This window comes from Lactuca virosa, chromosome 8, assembly GCF_052849685.1.
Source record: "Lactuca virosa cultivar CGN04683 chromosome 8, Lactuca_virosa_CGN04683_v6, whole genome shotgun sequence".
In the NCBI taxonomy this organism is placed as follows: domain Eukaryota; kingdom Viridiplantae; phylum Streptophyta; class Magnoliopsida; order Asterales; family Asteraceae; genus Lactuca; species Lactuca virosa.
Genome location: NC_136433.1, coordinates 89,608,128 through 89,625,387, shown reverse-complemented (window position 1 = coordinate 89,625,387; position 17,260 = coordinate 89,608,128). Strand labels below are relative to the sequence as shown.

Here is a 17,260-nt window from a genome sequence, read left to right as displayed (position 1 = left end):
GGTGGCTTCGTGTTGCTGAACTCTCGGTACAGCAATGAGTCACCCCCCTGTGGCCTGGCAGCAGCGATGGCTACGGTGGCCGCAGCAACAGCTGCATCAGTAAGAGCGGCGTACCGCTCATCAAAAGTCTCGATCAACGTGGTCTTGATAGACCCGAACATCTCTGGTATCTCAGCTCGAATGGCCGCAGCCACCTCCTTATGAATCAATCTGCGGATCTCCTCATCACTGGTACCACTGGTATCACTGCCTCCTGAGTGATGACGCGTCCCAACCATGATGTCTCTGAAATACAACACGAAAGAAATCAGAGACTCGCTCGAGTATACTCACACTCGATAACTCCACTCTACTTGTTCCCTGGTACCCAAAGGATTCTTACTTAGAGTGGTACTACTCCGGTGTCTTCAGTAGTACGGGCCCTATACTACCGTCCACACCGCATCAGTATTCACCCTAAGTCCTCCTCCTTGGATCCCGGATCACAAGTACTCTATATCTCTCTCAACTCAGGCTACCCTCTAGTAGACCACTCATAAGCTCCTCGCTGCTACCTACTTACTCTCGAAGTATCTCATTGTAGCAATAACTCCTAGGCTAAGGCATCACAAATCAGGCCCACTCTAGTCCTAACCATGAATACCTAGCCTACTCTAGCATACATAGCATATCACATAATATCTCATAGCACATAATGTAAGGGTATTTTGGGAAATCACCGTTCGGGCGCTGGCTGATCGTACACACTACTCTGCTCTGCTCTGTTCAATCCTTTTACTCTTTTTAGAAAAATTGTTTATTTTATGAAAAACTTTCTCAAATCCTTAGTTTGAGTTCAGATACATCCGAAGATACATCCGAATCCCTCAAACCAAGGCTCTGATACCAACTTGTAACGATGAAATTTTTCAAAAACAGTTTTTCACATTTTAAAACATACTTTCATTCACAACATTATAAAAATCTCATTGTTTCACATAACATTCCATAAAGCGTATCCCAAAATCATAAATATAAAAAGCTCCTCGTGTGTGTACGGATCATGCCAGCACCTTCCCACGATCCTCGCTGGTACCTGAAACACATAACATAACACTGTAAGCATAAATGCTTAGTGAGTTCCCCAAAATACCACAAATAACACATACTAGCCACTCGAGGCTATAACTCTGTGGACCTTCCGGTCCTAACTCTATGGACCCTCTGGTCCTAACTCTGTGGACCCTCTGGTCCTAACACTGTGAACCTTACGGTTCTAACTCTGTGAACCTTACGGCTCTAACTCTGTAACTCTGAAATACACACAGCATATGTCACATAGAAATAATGCAGTGCAACACATCACATACATAACATACAAAATACTCTATCACATAGCTCTATTACCACTCAAGGTAAAGTATAGTGAGAAGACTCACCTCGGGTATCTCGGATGATCTCGCACACGAATCTACTGATCTAGTCCCCGCCTAATCACATACAAAGTATCCTCAATAAGTAATGGCTCTCAAAGGCTAGATTAAACCCCCTTCTACGATCCCTCAGAAGGGTAAAAGGCCATTTTACCCCTCCTTGACTCAAAAGTCCAACTGTTGACCGAAACCCTAAAAGTCAACGAAAGTCAACGGCCACTCTTGACCCGAATCGCCGAGTGCACTAAGGTGACTCGGCGAGTACACGCCTGCCCTCTTCGCCCCTCGTCCTTTCTTGACTCACTGGGTCAACCCTATACTCCACGGGTCATCACAGATCGCGAGTCGCGTGGCAACCCGACTCAACTCGTCGAGTCCGCTCATGGACTCGGCGAGTTCATTCCATGCTCACACTCAAATGACCTTCTGAGGTCAGATCTGTTCCTCTAATCCATAGATCTGGCCTTCCCAACCACTATAATCGCGTAAAGGTCCGACCTTTACACCCATGCAATGACCATAAAGCTTCTTTGGGTGAAATAACCCCTAAAATGGCAACCTAGGGCTATATCTCTAATGGAATAGCAAAAAGCAATATGGATAGGACTCTCTGGACCTCTTAAGGTCCAGATCTAGGAAGAACTCCACCTTGGGACCTCACATACTTTGAATCCAAGCCAAAGAAGGCACAAGAAAACCCTAGATTCAACTAGAACACCAAATACACGAGTTTGAGCACAGATTAGTACCTCTAGTAGCCTCCTCTGATGAAATGGATGATAGATCTGAGCTCCTCAACCTTCCTTGTTTGTCCTTCTTCCTTCTTTCTTGCAAAACCACACTTAGAGTGATGAACTAGCCTTCCTCTTGCACCACAAGCCTTCTCTCTGATTTCTAGGGTTTCTCAGGGGTCTGATAGCCGCAAATGGGGGCTATAAAGGTCCTTAAATAGGGCTCAAGCCCCGAGAATTAGGGTTTCATTAAACAGCGTGGACTCGCCGAGTCCACGTATGGACTCGCCGAGTCCGTCACTAAATCAGTCCAACCATGCGCGATCCTACTCGGCGAGTCTGGGCGCCTACTCGCCGAGTCCCTCTCCAAAACTCAATATAAATGCATAAAATAAGATACCTGGGAATCCGGATGTTACAGAAAGGTGTATGATTCGGATAAAGTTTTATCAAAGCATCTCGTATCAGAAATCTGAACTTTGGTAAGAAAGTCAATAAAGTATTGATTTCTAGAAGTCCAGCTGATTTCTGAGTACATGTCAAAGCTAGTGGGAGCATAAGTGTTATGCTAATAATCATCATGTTAGTGGGAGCATGATAATTATGATAAGTGTTGCACGTTAGCAATGTTAATTATAGAAAACAAAAGTTTCAGTTGGGAAAAGTTGTTTTGCTATAATTAAGGGAGAGGAAATTATACTTCATTTCAATTCTAAAAGCTTAGATTGAGATTTTAATCATTTTTAGTCAAGGATATATATATATATATATATATATATATATATATATATATATATATATATATATATATATATATATTGTGTTCTCAAATTCGATTATGATTACGGCATCCCTCGTCATAGTCGAATTATGAAAACATGGAAAATAAAAATATTGTAGCAAAAGACTGATCTAGGTTCATGTCTTTATGTGAGACATCATGAATCGTGTCCCATATGCTTCGGATATAGGATCGATTGCATGTGCTATAATATTCATCTGTTCTAAATTTTCCAAATGCCTAGGGCATTAAGAGGGGAAAAGGTCTAGAATTGGATATGACTAAAATGATTAAGCAATTGTCGAGGACAATCTGAGGTTTACCAAAGATTGGTTGCTCGTGGACAATTGGAAGTATGATGTAAATTTTTGGAAGGACCATATTGGCATATTCTGAAAGGAGACAACTCTTGTTCAGAAGTGATAGTCAAAATGGGAATATGGAAATGTCTCCATAGGTGGAAGTTATTCAATCTGTGTAAGATTAGGAAAACTTAATGCTAGAAGGATGTTCAAAGCAATGTACTTTGAATATGAGACTTCGTTTCCATGGAATTGCTCTCCACTGGAATACTCTGTAATGTATGTTGGCAAGTCTTTGTGACTTTGTGCATAGTCATTACAAGAGGATCAATGCATATAAGTTTAGAATCTAACAGATTTCGGTAAGTGGCAGGAATTTGGAATTCTTACATTTACGATAAGGATTTGGGATTGTGAAATGAGAATCATTGGAATCATGTTCAAATGGTCTATTTCACAAAGTAAGGATCATAGACAAACATAGTGTGCATACTTGGAGTATGGCATAACTGTTGTTTGGACAAAACATAGTGTGCATGCTTGGAGCATGGCATGACTATTGTGTTGATTCAAGTATAAAGTTGATTATTTGAAACATTATGCAATGAACAATGTGTAATCAATATGGTGATAAATAAAATGTGTTCTATTTATATTCATAAGTTCTGAGACCATATTGGATTCGATTATTCTTGTGTTTCGCTTTGCATGTTTTGACTTCCAGAATAAGTAGGTCTTTCTTCCTGAATGACTAAGTTATTCCAACCATCCACAGTCAATAATATGTTGGAAGTAGGTATTAAGTCAAGACTGTCATGAATTGGGTTTGTAGATGTCTAAGGTGTTGGACATAGCAAGAGTTGCTACAACATTCATGAGTGCTCCTGGAATGAGATTCGAGTATTGGATTCAACCCACGCTCATTTGAATCACTTCATGGATTTTATCACGAGTGAATCATGAGAAGATAATATCTTATATTCTTCAAACCTAGAGATATGAGTTGTTAACTATGAGTTGGTTATACATTGATTGTACGAAAACGCATTGGTAACTCGATGTTATAAAACGTGCCTTTGTGTGTGATTCAACAAGTAGTAGAACAAGCATATGAGTCAAAGTTTATCCATTCCTTTTACCCTTGGAGGGATAAAAGCGATATCTGGGGGCCCCTCGATTATTTAGTGATGACACCCCTAAGTGCTTGGCCAAGCCTGGACTGATTTGATTTGTTCAATTAGTCGGTCGTCATAAATCGGAAATCGGGAAACAACAAATGGACATAGATAATGATTATAATCCATGTCTCAGTCCATATGATATCTAGAATGGAGGAATATATGATCCCTTATCTAATGGACAAGTCATTTGACTAGGTCAGAGTTCGACAGCGGCTTTAAAAGCTACGATTGCTAGTCGGGTTTTGGAGTCATACACAATAATAGTTTTAGACTTATCCAAGTGGGAGACTGTTGGATTAGTGTCTAAGCCCATAACTATAATTGGTATGTACTTGACCCGATTTGGCATGGTCCATTTGGGTTGCATGGCATCAGAACAATTGGATAGACAAAATGAGAAAAAAAGATACTTATGATTTAAATTAATATATTATAAGTTCTAATATATTAATTTGGAATCATATTATTTAATTAGTATTGATCAAGAATTAATTTAGAATTAATTTAGTGATCAAAATGAACTAATTAAATATGGACTCTTATATATATGTGGTGGGCCAAGATCATTTAGGTTGGGCTAAGCTTTCATGGATAGTCCATGGAGTGTTTAACCCATGGATCCTATGGAAATGAAAGGTCATGAGTATTAGGGTTTACATGAATGTAACCCTAATCCTCCACACTATATAAAGAGGTCTATGGTTCATGAAAAGGGGTTGAGTGCTTGGCACTAGAGTGTGTATACACAGAGAGGGCAAAACCGATTTCATGAGTGTGAACCTAAGTATCCTTATTCTCAAGTTATTCCAAGGGTTCTTGGTGTTGTGTGAACCATTTGAGGTGCAACACTTGAGGCACTAGGCTCTTAAAGGTTCAAGACTTCAAGCTTCATCAAAAGGTATGTCATTCTACTAGATACTTGTATTGTATATACTTCTTATTATGCTAGTTAGGGTGAAACCTTGGAATATTGAATATTTGCATGTATAATAGTGAAAACATAGATCCAAGGTTTATAGGGTTGCATGTTCACCATAAGAGTGTTAGAATGCTCAAAACCCATCACCAAGGGGCAGAGCCCCTGACTGGGGTCGACCATGGTTTAACTGCTAACATCTGGGGTCGACCATTTTTTATATAGGGTATGTTACTATATTAAAAATGCATCAGAAAATCGGATTTTCAGAGAATTGACCATTGTTTGACCCTTATCCAAACTTCCGTTTTTATGACAGTTTTTATAGTTTTATGACAGTTTGAAACTGTTATATGACAGTTTTCAGACAAAGATCATAAAGTCAGTTTTGGTCTCATTTCTGGTACATACGAAACTATCATCAAAACATTCTAAGTTCTTGTCTCTCTGAGTCTTATCCGATTAAAGAATATTGGGAGTACCACCCAAATGCTTTAATCTGAAAGTGTTTAACACAATTCTCAGAATTCCAAGCCTTTCTATACCCCATTTTCTAACAGTTTTTTCTTTAACTGCTAACATCTGATGTACAAGCTTCTTAGGAAAACACGCCACCAACTTCTAAACATCGCTATGGACATCAAGTTGACTCACACCGTCATATGTTCCACTATGACATCAGGTTAAAGATGGTGAATCGTCACTCTACATGATGGAATTTTATAGAGAAAGGTACATCTGCCATCCACCATAGTTTCTTTCTTTCTGGATCCTCTTTCGCAAGAATCCCTTTATTAGAAGTTATTCCATGCATCAAATTACATATTTTGACATTTTTATGAAATACGTAGATCTGTATAAGATGAAACCACATAAATTATAATCTTAGAACTGGATTGGAGTCCTGAATTTATTCTCTAAAATAAAAAATGAGATTAAAGGACACAAAGAAAACATATTTATGTGGATTTATTAACATAAAAAAACCTTACATTAACTGCTTAATTTGTTAATATAATATAGTTACATAAATAAGCTCCTAATAATGGCTGCTTCAGCACTGTTGGCGTCCGTAGATTGCAAAAGCTCTGAAAGTCTTTCGCTTAAATCATCCACTTCTCTGTGTAAGCTTCTGATATAATTGCATGTCTCCTGCAACACTCTTGAAGCTGAAACCTACACCCAAATTTATAATTATTAATCAATTAACCAATTATTTTTATTAAATGTATTCTTTGTTTTTTTAAAGATAAAGAAATCTGCGTTCGATATCATTTAGGTAATCCGTAAGTGATAATTTCCAACTCAACATAACTTTGTATTATACCATTGAATAAACATAAGTTTAGCTCTCGAATGCCATGGCTAGAGTGACCGGGAATGGAGGTACTATTCGGTTTTGGCACGATGTTTGGTGCTTGGATGTTCCTATGATGGTGCAATTCGGGAGATTGTTTGCGCTTGCTTCTAATCAAAACTCTTTAGTTAGTGATTACTGGTCTCCGACGGGATGGGTTTTTGCTTGGCGTCATGACATTAGAGGAGGGGTTGAATAGGAGCAGCTTACGACTTTGATGTCTTTGTTGGATGGCTATCATCTTGGCGTGGAGTTAGACAAATGGGTTTGGAATCTTGATAATTCAGGGTGCTTTTCGGTTAAATCGACTAGGAATTGGATCGATGATTCGAGACTTCCGTCGGGTTCCATGCCTACTAGATGGAATTGTTCAGTTCCCATTAAAATAAATGTTTTTATTTGGCGTTTAATGATGGATAGACTTCCTGTGAGGTCGAAGTTGGTGGAGAGAGGGGTGGATCTTTACTCGGTTTTGTGCCTTTTGTGTCATGATGCTACTGAAGACGTGTTGCACTTGTTTATTCAGTGCACCATTGCAAATCAGATTTAGAGGCAGGTTAGTATTTGGCTTGATTTGGATATCCCTGTTTTTTTTTCTCTATGAGAGACATGATGGACTGGATCGATGCGATGCCGAGTGTTAGGCAACAACGGGCGATTGTTGACTCGGTTTTTTCTGTGGTCATTTGGGTGCTTTGGACGTTCCGTAACGGTATTTTGTTTAGTAGTAATAAGCCTAGAAAGGATAGGATTTTTGATTCCATTGTTGATATTTCGTTTCGTTGGTTTTCGTCCCGTAACTCTAAGACTAGGATTAATTGGAGTTTGTGGCTTCAAAATCCTACTCAGTCTTAATGGTCTGTATTTCTAGCGTCTTGCTAGTTTTCTTTTAATTTTAATGGTTGCTGCCGTTAAAAAAAAAACATAAGTTTAGCTCTAGTAATTAGTTATATAGTTACGACTTTATTATATGTCTGCAAATTAGTGTATTTAATCTAGCTACTTAATTCTATATCTTATTTTGAAAGCTCAAATTAGTATCTTAAAATTAAATGTGAATAAATCTAGATGTTTTTAATTAGTTTAATTTCTAAGTCAAATATTTTTTATTTCTGTATTTATATAGTATGGTTTATTGGAAATGATTAAGATTGATTTTGATGCTAAAAATGATTGATTTGACTTTTAAATTTTAAACGATCGAAAAGTCGAATATAAAAAATATCATATCAGGTTATTACATTTACACCTTATACTATTTTTACTAAGAACTTAAGAAGTGATCGGAATACAATTCAAAACAAAGATTAATTAATTGATTTATTGTTCCATTCGATGGCTTTCTTATAGCAAAATACAAATTAAAACATTGAACATAAAAAATATTATAGAATTGAAAGACTTCGATCTCTTCATACCCCATCTCGTAAAACCTATAAATCTTGGTTTAACGATCGATCATTTCTGGATCTATTGCGTGGGTATATACCATCAACCGGTGTTTAATTTTTTTAACGTAAAATCACAACTCAAAACATTTTCATTTCTTAAAATATAAATCATGACTAATTTGTAAATTTTACGTCCTTTTTACAGATTATCTAACTCACCTACAGCTATTATTCCATTTCCATGCAACACAGTAACTTAATGAAAATAGACATATGTAACCCCCCTCACCTACAGCTATTATTCCATTTCCATGCAACACAGTAACTTAATGAAAATAGACATATGTAACCCCCCGCCACACACACACACAGAGTACACATGCATCAAGTAGTATAAGCCATTTATGCAATGTGGGGTGGGTTGCCGGTAGTACTTGTACCTCACTTGCAATAGATTTGTGTACCTCGTGTTATATATACGAGTATTTACACTTACAAAAGGTATATATATATATATATATATATATATATATATATATATATATATATATATATATATATATATATATATATATACACACGTATAAACATGAATTTATATAGGGGTTGGCTAAAAAGACATCCCTTTTTACCATTTAGACAACCCTAATTAATTTTGAAGTATTTATATTGGTTGAAATTGCATTGTTTTCCGAAAAAACTGATTACAAGTAGTTTATTATAGGTTGACTTTTTATAAAAATAATGAGAGGGTGTCTAAGGTGTGTCTAAGGGTGTCTTATTAGCAGCACCCATTTATATAACATAGACTAAAAGGAGAAAACAATGACCTTGTCAGAACGGGTTGCGTGAATGTTATGAGGTATAATTTGTTGTAACTTGGAGACGAGGTCGGCAATCTGATCGTCGCTGATCCTGGAAACTCCAGTTTGCCGTGATCGAGATCTTCTGCTAGACATTGAGATCTAGAGGGACAACTAAGATGGTATAAGAAGGGTTTCTTTCCTTATTAATTTGTCAGAGAAGTCTTACAAATGATCACAAGTATGATTGCATAAGAGTGTGACTACCTATATATTTATAATATATGGAGAGAGAGAGAGAGAGAGAGAGAGAGAGTATAAGCTTGAGAAAAAGTTATGGAGAAAGAGATAAGAATAAGTAAAACTGTTGGAGGTTGAAGACAAAGAGTGCATGGGAGAAAGCAGTGGGCTTTTTGCATCTTTTAAATAGGGTTGGGGTGGGAATGGGGTGGGGGTAGGGTAAGCGTAGGGTAGGAGTGTTCCTGCATATATACTTGAAAGGGTTTACTAATGTTTTTAAGTTATATTATATTTTATATTGATATCATGAGTCACCACGAGCAGTTATATTTAACAGATAAATAAAAGGTTTTACTATAAGTATCTCCCGTTCATTCACATACAGTATTATATTAGAAGGGGTACGCAACAACTATTACATTCACATATAAAATTATTACACTCACATGTAGAAAGGGTACATCATTAGGGTTATATATAGAAATTGCCTAACTAAATCTATACTATCTAAATTATTATATTTTTTTAGAGTATATTCTAATGACATCTTTAAAAATTTATTTATATTTAATATTTAAAAAGAAATATATGAATATTAATATTCATATTTTGAATTTTAAAAGCCAAATAGAATATGATTCTAATAATGTCATGTGATATCCTTAAAAATTTATTCACATTTAATACTTTAAAAAAATATAAATATCAATATTCATATTTTGAATTTTAAAAGTCAAATCAGAATTTAAATTTTGAAATCATTTATCATTACCTTTTATATATTTTATTTCATATATATATATATATATATATATATATATATATATATATATATATATATATAATATTTTCTTTTTGTATCTCAAATGTCGTTTACCTTAGCCAAAAAAATTTCATATATTTTAAGCCACCAACTCCAAAGTTCAATTTAAGTCCTTAAAATATTGATCTATTCCTATAGTTGGAAGAGAGAACTTTACACAAATCATATAAAAATATTTGTTAAATTAACTAATTATTTTTTTGATCTATACGATGCTTATTTTTTTTCTTTCATCAAAAGATAATAATTTTTTTATTTAGATCATATTATCTTACAATCATTTAAAAAATAAAAAACAAAATATAATTATGAATCATGCAAGCCTTATTTATTAAAGTATAATATTATCATATATTGACAATCATATTTCAATATAGTTTAATATTAAATTTTTATTTTTTTTTATTTTATCAATTACTTTCATTGTTTATCTTATAAACATATGGGTTCCACGGGTCTCTAACCTAGTTTGTAATAGAGTAAAGACAAAAAAGCCGTCCAAAATTTTTTGATTATTAATAGAGGTCTAAAACTTTGATTTTATTAAGAATTTGTTTTAATTTATTTTGAATTTTTTTAAAATAATGAGTTTATCCTTGGTATTTTCATTTTTCTTTTTTATTTATTTTAATATTTTTCTAATTAAAACGAAAACATAAAATAAACATTTACCCTCACCTACTAACCCACCACCCACCTCGCACTCTTAAATACATTGGCTACATTTTCTCTCTCTCTCTCTCTCTCTCTCTCTCTCTCTTCATTACTGTTGGACCACTGCCACTGCCCATCAGACCATCACCGTCTATCGGACCACCACTGCCACTAGTACAAAAATGACCTACGGTCACACTTTCCGAAAAACGGTCTGTGACACTTTTTCTTAAAAGTGTGGCCAAAGGTCACTAAAAAAATTTAGAGACTGTTTTTAGATACATTTAAATTAGTTTGTGTGGTCATTATATAGACAATCAAAACTTTAACCACACTTAATTATACCAAATGTGACAAATATTAGTCACACTCGAACACTGAGGCCATAGGTCACAATCAGCCACATGTATCGATTAAGATTGTCATACTTTTTTTATGAGAGACAGTAGATAAAAGTATCGTCACATGAGTTAGTTCTTTGTGTGTCTATAACCCGGTGCCTTTTTAGCCACATAACAGACAAAGTAGCTAAAATGTGATACATATGGTCACACTAAATATTTGTGTGTCCATAGGGCGGTTTTGTACTAGTTGTAGTTAGTTAACGCAAGAAAATAAAAGAAGTTAGTATTGGTTACTTATGGTCATGTACCTTTTATTATGCGTGTCAAAATATTATGAATGGGCTTTAAGAATAAACAAATATTGTGTGTGTAGGTAGCATTTAGTTACGATTATAACTATTATATGTGTCTATATGTAAATATAGTTATAAAAGAACAATAATGTCTTATCGTTATAATTAGGGGTCGTTCATTGAATATGTCACTTATGGTCATGTACCTTTTATTTTGTGTGTCAAAATATTATGAATTGACTTTAAAAAGAACCAAATATTGTGTGTGTAGGTAGCATTTAGTTACGATTATAACTATTACATGTGTCTATATGTAAATATAGTTATAAAAGAATAATAATGTCTTATCGGTATAATTAGGGGTCGTTCATTGACTATGTTACTTATGGTCATGTACCTTTTATTATGTGTGTCAAAATATTATGAATTGGCTTTAAAAAGAAACAAATAGTGTGTGTGTAGGTAGCATTTAGTTACGATTACAGCTATTATATGTGTGTATATGTAAATATAGTTATAAAAGAACAATAATGCTGTATTAATAAGAGCTATAAGAAAGGACCAAATTGCCCTTTTTGTCATCTATTCTTTTAATTGCACCAGATCATACACCATTAAAAATGAAAAGAATACAACTTATTTTAACAGAATAGTATGATAAATAAATGAAATGAATACAACTTAATTTGTTTAACATTGCATAACGAAAGTACATTGCTATAACATGCAGTTTATGTTATAACATGTCATCCACCATTACAGTAAAAAACCGAAAAAAAAATAACTTTGAGTTATAACAGTATTACACCAGAATAGTTTGATGGTATAATATGGTAAAAAGATATTAAGGAAAGTACATCGTCATTTTTTGCCATTTTCTTATTCTCCAAAATGGTGACATATTATAACACAATGGAATCACTCACTGATTAGCCCTATCATACATATTCATTAGCTTTCTATTGAAAATCTTAATCTCGAGTAGACACCTTTTCTTCAGATCAATAACTGCCCAATCTTCATTTGTCCTGTAGTAGAGAATGTTCAATGTAAGTTATAAACTTGATATTAATTTTGGTTAATGGAATGTTGTTGGATTATAAAGTGTTGAAGTTCAAACTTGACTCACCTTTAGACAGTAACTAAATTTCTTATGATTTCTATCAATTCCATGTATCATGTTTTATTATTAATGAATCAGTAACCATAAAATTCATACAAATTTGTTTCAATTTCAAGTTAATTACAAGCAACAATTCAATACCTAAAGGGTATTTCAACATTTGAAGCATCTCAACCATCATAACATCAAGTTTCATATTTCAGCAAAAAAGAAAATAATATCTGATTTGCGGAAAACATTATCATAACAGATTTTCGTGTGCATTTGATTCAGCTCAAAGAGAAACCACATATGATTTCAATATCAAGAAAACTCAACATCTACATCAGGAAAAGGGTATCTTATTTCAGAAAAAATAGAGCAAAACAACCATAATATCTTGAACTCGATTTTCGGAGGAAAAAGAAAAGAAAAAAAAGCAACTACATATGGGCATCTAATAGTCAATTTTCAGGGGAAAAAAAGGTTCTTAAACTCGATTTTCATATGTAAAGGAAAAGAAAACCCTCACCTGCAGAAGTTTGCAGAGGTGGAGGCAGGGCTGTCAAAGCTGCCAGAGGTTGAGGGGAAGCTAGTGGTAGCGGCGTTGCAGATTGGAGGGGGGCAGAGGTGATATTACAGATGGAGAAGAAAAGGGTACGATAGAGAAGAAGGGGGTGTTGATGAAAGGAAATGAAAAAGAAGGCTCCCGTGTACGTATTTTGGAAAGAGATGAACAGCGCCTTGTGCGATAAATGATGCCTTGCAGTGGACTACCTTGGATGGAGATGATTATCGAATTTGGGAAGGAGACGAATGGCGCGTTGTGTAGCGCTGGGAGCACCTAACGTTGATTTGAAATTACCCAGAAGTTGAAAGATATCATATGTAATTTGTAGAGTAAAAAGAAAGGTGCCCTTCCTAGGGCTGGTTATTTGTACGTATTTGGAAGAAAGGTCAATTTTGGAAAATATGTAGTTTGACTAGAGGGAAATCAAAATTTTTAGTTTTTCGGAGGGAAATTTAAATAAAATTAATTATATTAAAAGGGGAACTAAGATGAATTAAGAAAATATTTTAGGGGGAAACGAAAATTTCATTCATGATAAATATACATTTTATTTTTAAATTTTGATTTATCGAATTGTGAGGTATTTTGTGATGACCATCATGTGGTTTCAATAGGGGTGGCAAGTCGGATGATTGTGTTTTTTACACGACATCAAACATATTATTTGTTTTCAACCCAGACACGAAACGACAAGATAGTGTGTTATTTCGTTAACATGAGCACGACTCAATAAAATCACGAAAAACACGAATAACATGATATCATGACTTTTAAACACGACAAACAATAACATAAAACAATATAGAATGGTACTAAATATACATGACTTTTAAACATGGACACGTCGTTGGCACGACGTTTCATGCTATTATCGTTTTATTATCATGTCACAATAGGGATTTGTTTTATATGATCATACAAGTGTATGATTTTGTGGGTTTGTTCTATGTGACCATAGAAGATGACAAGAAAAGGTAAAATAAAAGGGATCTCACGGTTGGAGTGTGGTAGGGGTGAGGGTTGATTTAGTTTTGGTAGGTCAAGAGGGGACCACCTATAATGTTGTTTTAACAAAAAGTGGTAACAAAAAATGTTAAAAGAATTATGACTTATAAATTGTGGCTTAGGGTGTATTACTGGCTTATGACTTTAACACTTAGGAAGTATGACTTATAAATTATGGTTAATGGCTTATAGGTTATGGATTAGGCTTATGGCTTATGACTTATGGCTTAGGGGGTACAACGTAGGGCTTCAGGCTTGTGCATTATGGTTTATAGATTAGGGCTTATGGATTGAGGTTGTATTCTTGGGGTTTATTGTTTAATGAATATGTGTCAAGGTTTAGGGCTTATGTTTTATAGGTTATGCCTTAAGGCTTGTGGCTTATGGTTATGGTTATGGGTAATGGCGTAGGACTTAAGGATTAAGGCTTAGAGGTTATGACTTATGTTTATGGACTAAGAAGTAAGGCTTATAAATTAGTCTCATGGCTTATTGCTTATTGCTTAATGCTTTGAGTTATTGCACTGAGCTTGTTGCTTATGGATTATGGGTTATGACTTGTGGCTTATGACTTATGACTTAAGGCTTATGACGTATAACTTACAGGTTAGAGCTTAAGGCTTAAGCCATAAACCTTAAGCCCTAAATTATAATGCCTAAGCCCTAAACCCTACACCATAATCCATAAGCCATAGGCCATAAGCCATAAACCATAAGCCATATGCCATAAGCAATAAGCCATAAGCCATAAGCCGTAAACCAAAATCCATAAAATTAATAAATTAGTTATTTACTAGACTCTCAATTCAGATTTTTATTATTTGGTTAGTATTATACTTTCAATAAAAAAAATATTTAATACATTAGTTATTTACTAGACTCTCAATTCAGATTTTTATTTATGATAAAATTGAAAATTCTCTATTACGTGTATCATCACCACCCCCGCCCCCACCAACCACCACACCCACCACCATCACCACCACCACCATCACCACCGTCCCCACCGCCACCTTCACAATCATCATCACCACTATCACCATTACCCGTCACTTCCACCATTACCCGTCACTTCCACCATCACCCGCCACTACTACCACACCACCCACCACCATCACCATCACTCGCCACTACCATCATCATCATCACCTGCCACCACCCATCACCACCACCACCCATCACCATTCACCACCCACTCATCTCCGCCACCCACTTGCACCATCCGCCACAACCACCCCCACCCCTACCAACCACCAACCACCACACCCACCACCCTACCCACCCCTATCACCATCACCTGTCACCACCACCCACCCATCATCACCAACCACCTCTACCACCTACCTACACATCACCATCACCATCACCACCACCACCATCATCATCACTCGCCACCGCCAATTACCACAACCACCCATCACCACTCACCATCATCACCACCCACTCATCTTCACCACCCACTTGCACCACCTGCCACAACCACACCCACCCCTACCAACCACCACACCCACCACCACCCGCCACCATCGTCACCTACCACCCTACCCACCCCCAACCCATCACCATCACCATCACCATCACCATCACCATCACCATCACCATCACCTGTCACCACCACCCACCCATGACCACCAACCACCTCCACCACCTATCACCACCTACCCACACATCACCATCTCCACCATTATCATCACCCGCCACCACCCATCACCACCACTACCACCCATCACCAATCACCACCATCACCACCCACTATATATGTGTCATCGCCACCACCACCTTCACCTCCATCATTGCTACCGATACCACCTTCGCTGCCACAAATACCACCGTCATTATGACCATCTCACACCACCACTAGCTCCTTCACCGTCACCTCCACCACCACCACCACCTCTGCTACCATCACCATTAACTCTACATCCACCTCTGCCACTATCACTTCCTCCCCTGCCACCACAACAACTACCACATCATCACCACTACCTCCCCCGCCTCTACTACCGTCACCATCTCCATCTCTACCATCACCATCAACACCAACACCACTACCTTCGCCACCACCAACACCATCACATCCGCTAGCACCACTACCTCTTCCTACTCTGCCATCACCGCCTCTACCGCATCACCACTACCACCTTCTCCTACTCTGCCATCACTTCATCCTTTGCCACAACAACCACGTCCACATCACCACCACCACCTTCTCCACATCTACTAATGTCACCACTACCGTCACCACCACCACCACATCACCACCTCCACTTCTACCTTTACCGCTACCTCCCCACCACCATTAATACCGCCTCCTCCACCACAACTACAACTCAATTTTTAGATACATATATTTCATGTTATCATTTTAAAATGAAAAAAAGTATACTGAAATTGAAAATATAAAAGAAAAACATATGTATTACTATATAATAAGATAAACTAAACTAAAAAACTCAGTTACATATCAATACAATTTAAAAATATATAAATTTACAAGAATCGGTGTATGAATATTTCATCTAACATTCAGTTAATATGTATAAATAATAATTAGTTGAATTATAAATAAGTGTAATGTTAATATATACGTGCAAAACCAATTTGCCTCAAATATTTTTATAATTTTAGTTCTCTCGCTCCCAATTTTATTTTGCCGCTGCTCCCTATTTTCATTGCCCCATTTTTAAACCCTAATTTTGTTTTTGCGTGGCTGGGAAACCGAAATCCACAAACGCAGAAGAAGACATGTTTTCTTTAACCTCTCCCGTCTGCCTCTCTTCGTCAATATATCTAATGGATCACCTCAGGCCACTCAATTCTTGTTGTCTCTCTCTCGCTCTCAATATCGCCTTCGCTCTGCCTCCGTATAATTTTGTGTTTTCCTGAAAAAGACGTAGCCAGAAAGATACATAAGAAGTTTAAGAGATGTGCTTTAACAATCGATTAAGGGGCAACCTCAAATTTTGTATCTGTCTGAATTATTGATTCCTCTCAAACACTATTTCTAACGTGAATATTTTTCCGATCAGACATCCAGCCCTTCCTTCAGGTAAAGATGTCATTAAAAATACAGTCGAGAATATATTTTTTTTCTCTTGTGGGGACATAGAATATAGGCATCTAAATAAAGACTTTTAGGTCCCTGTCTCAGGCTTGGCAATTGGATGTATAAGAAAAATACAACAAACAAAGTTCTTTCCTCTTTCAAAATTTTATGAAAATGCCCTTCTGTACCGTAAGTTACAAATAAAACTAACCTTTTAATTCAGATTGATTTGAATTTACTAAATGGTTAGAGTTCAATTTACATCGTTTTCATTTTCTAATTTGGGCTTTATCTTGGTCGATTTATGC

The 17,260-nt window shown here is 36.2% G+C and overlaps 1 protein-coding gene across 1 annotated transcript; it reads right to left on the bottom strand.

The window, feature by feature from the left end:
* Positions 1-6,198: 6,198 nt before the first annotated feature.
* Positions 6,199-9,254, bottom strand: LOC145134799 (transcription factor PRE6-like). Its single transcript, XM_079069629.1, has 2 exons — positions 8,902-9,254; positions 6,199-6,499 (listed from the first exon to the last, which is right to left on the bottom strand). Exons 1-2 carry the CDS (start codon positions 9,028-9,030, stop codon positions 6,347-6,349), a joined length of 282 nt encoding a protein of 93 aa, XP_078925755.1. The 5' UTR covers positions 9,031-9,254; the 3' UTR covers positions 6,199-6,346.
* Positions 9,255-17,260: the final 8,006 nt, after the last annotated feature.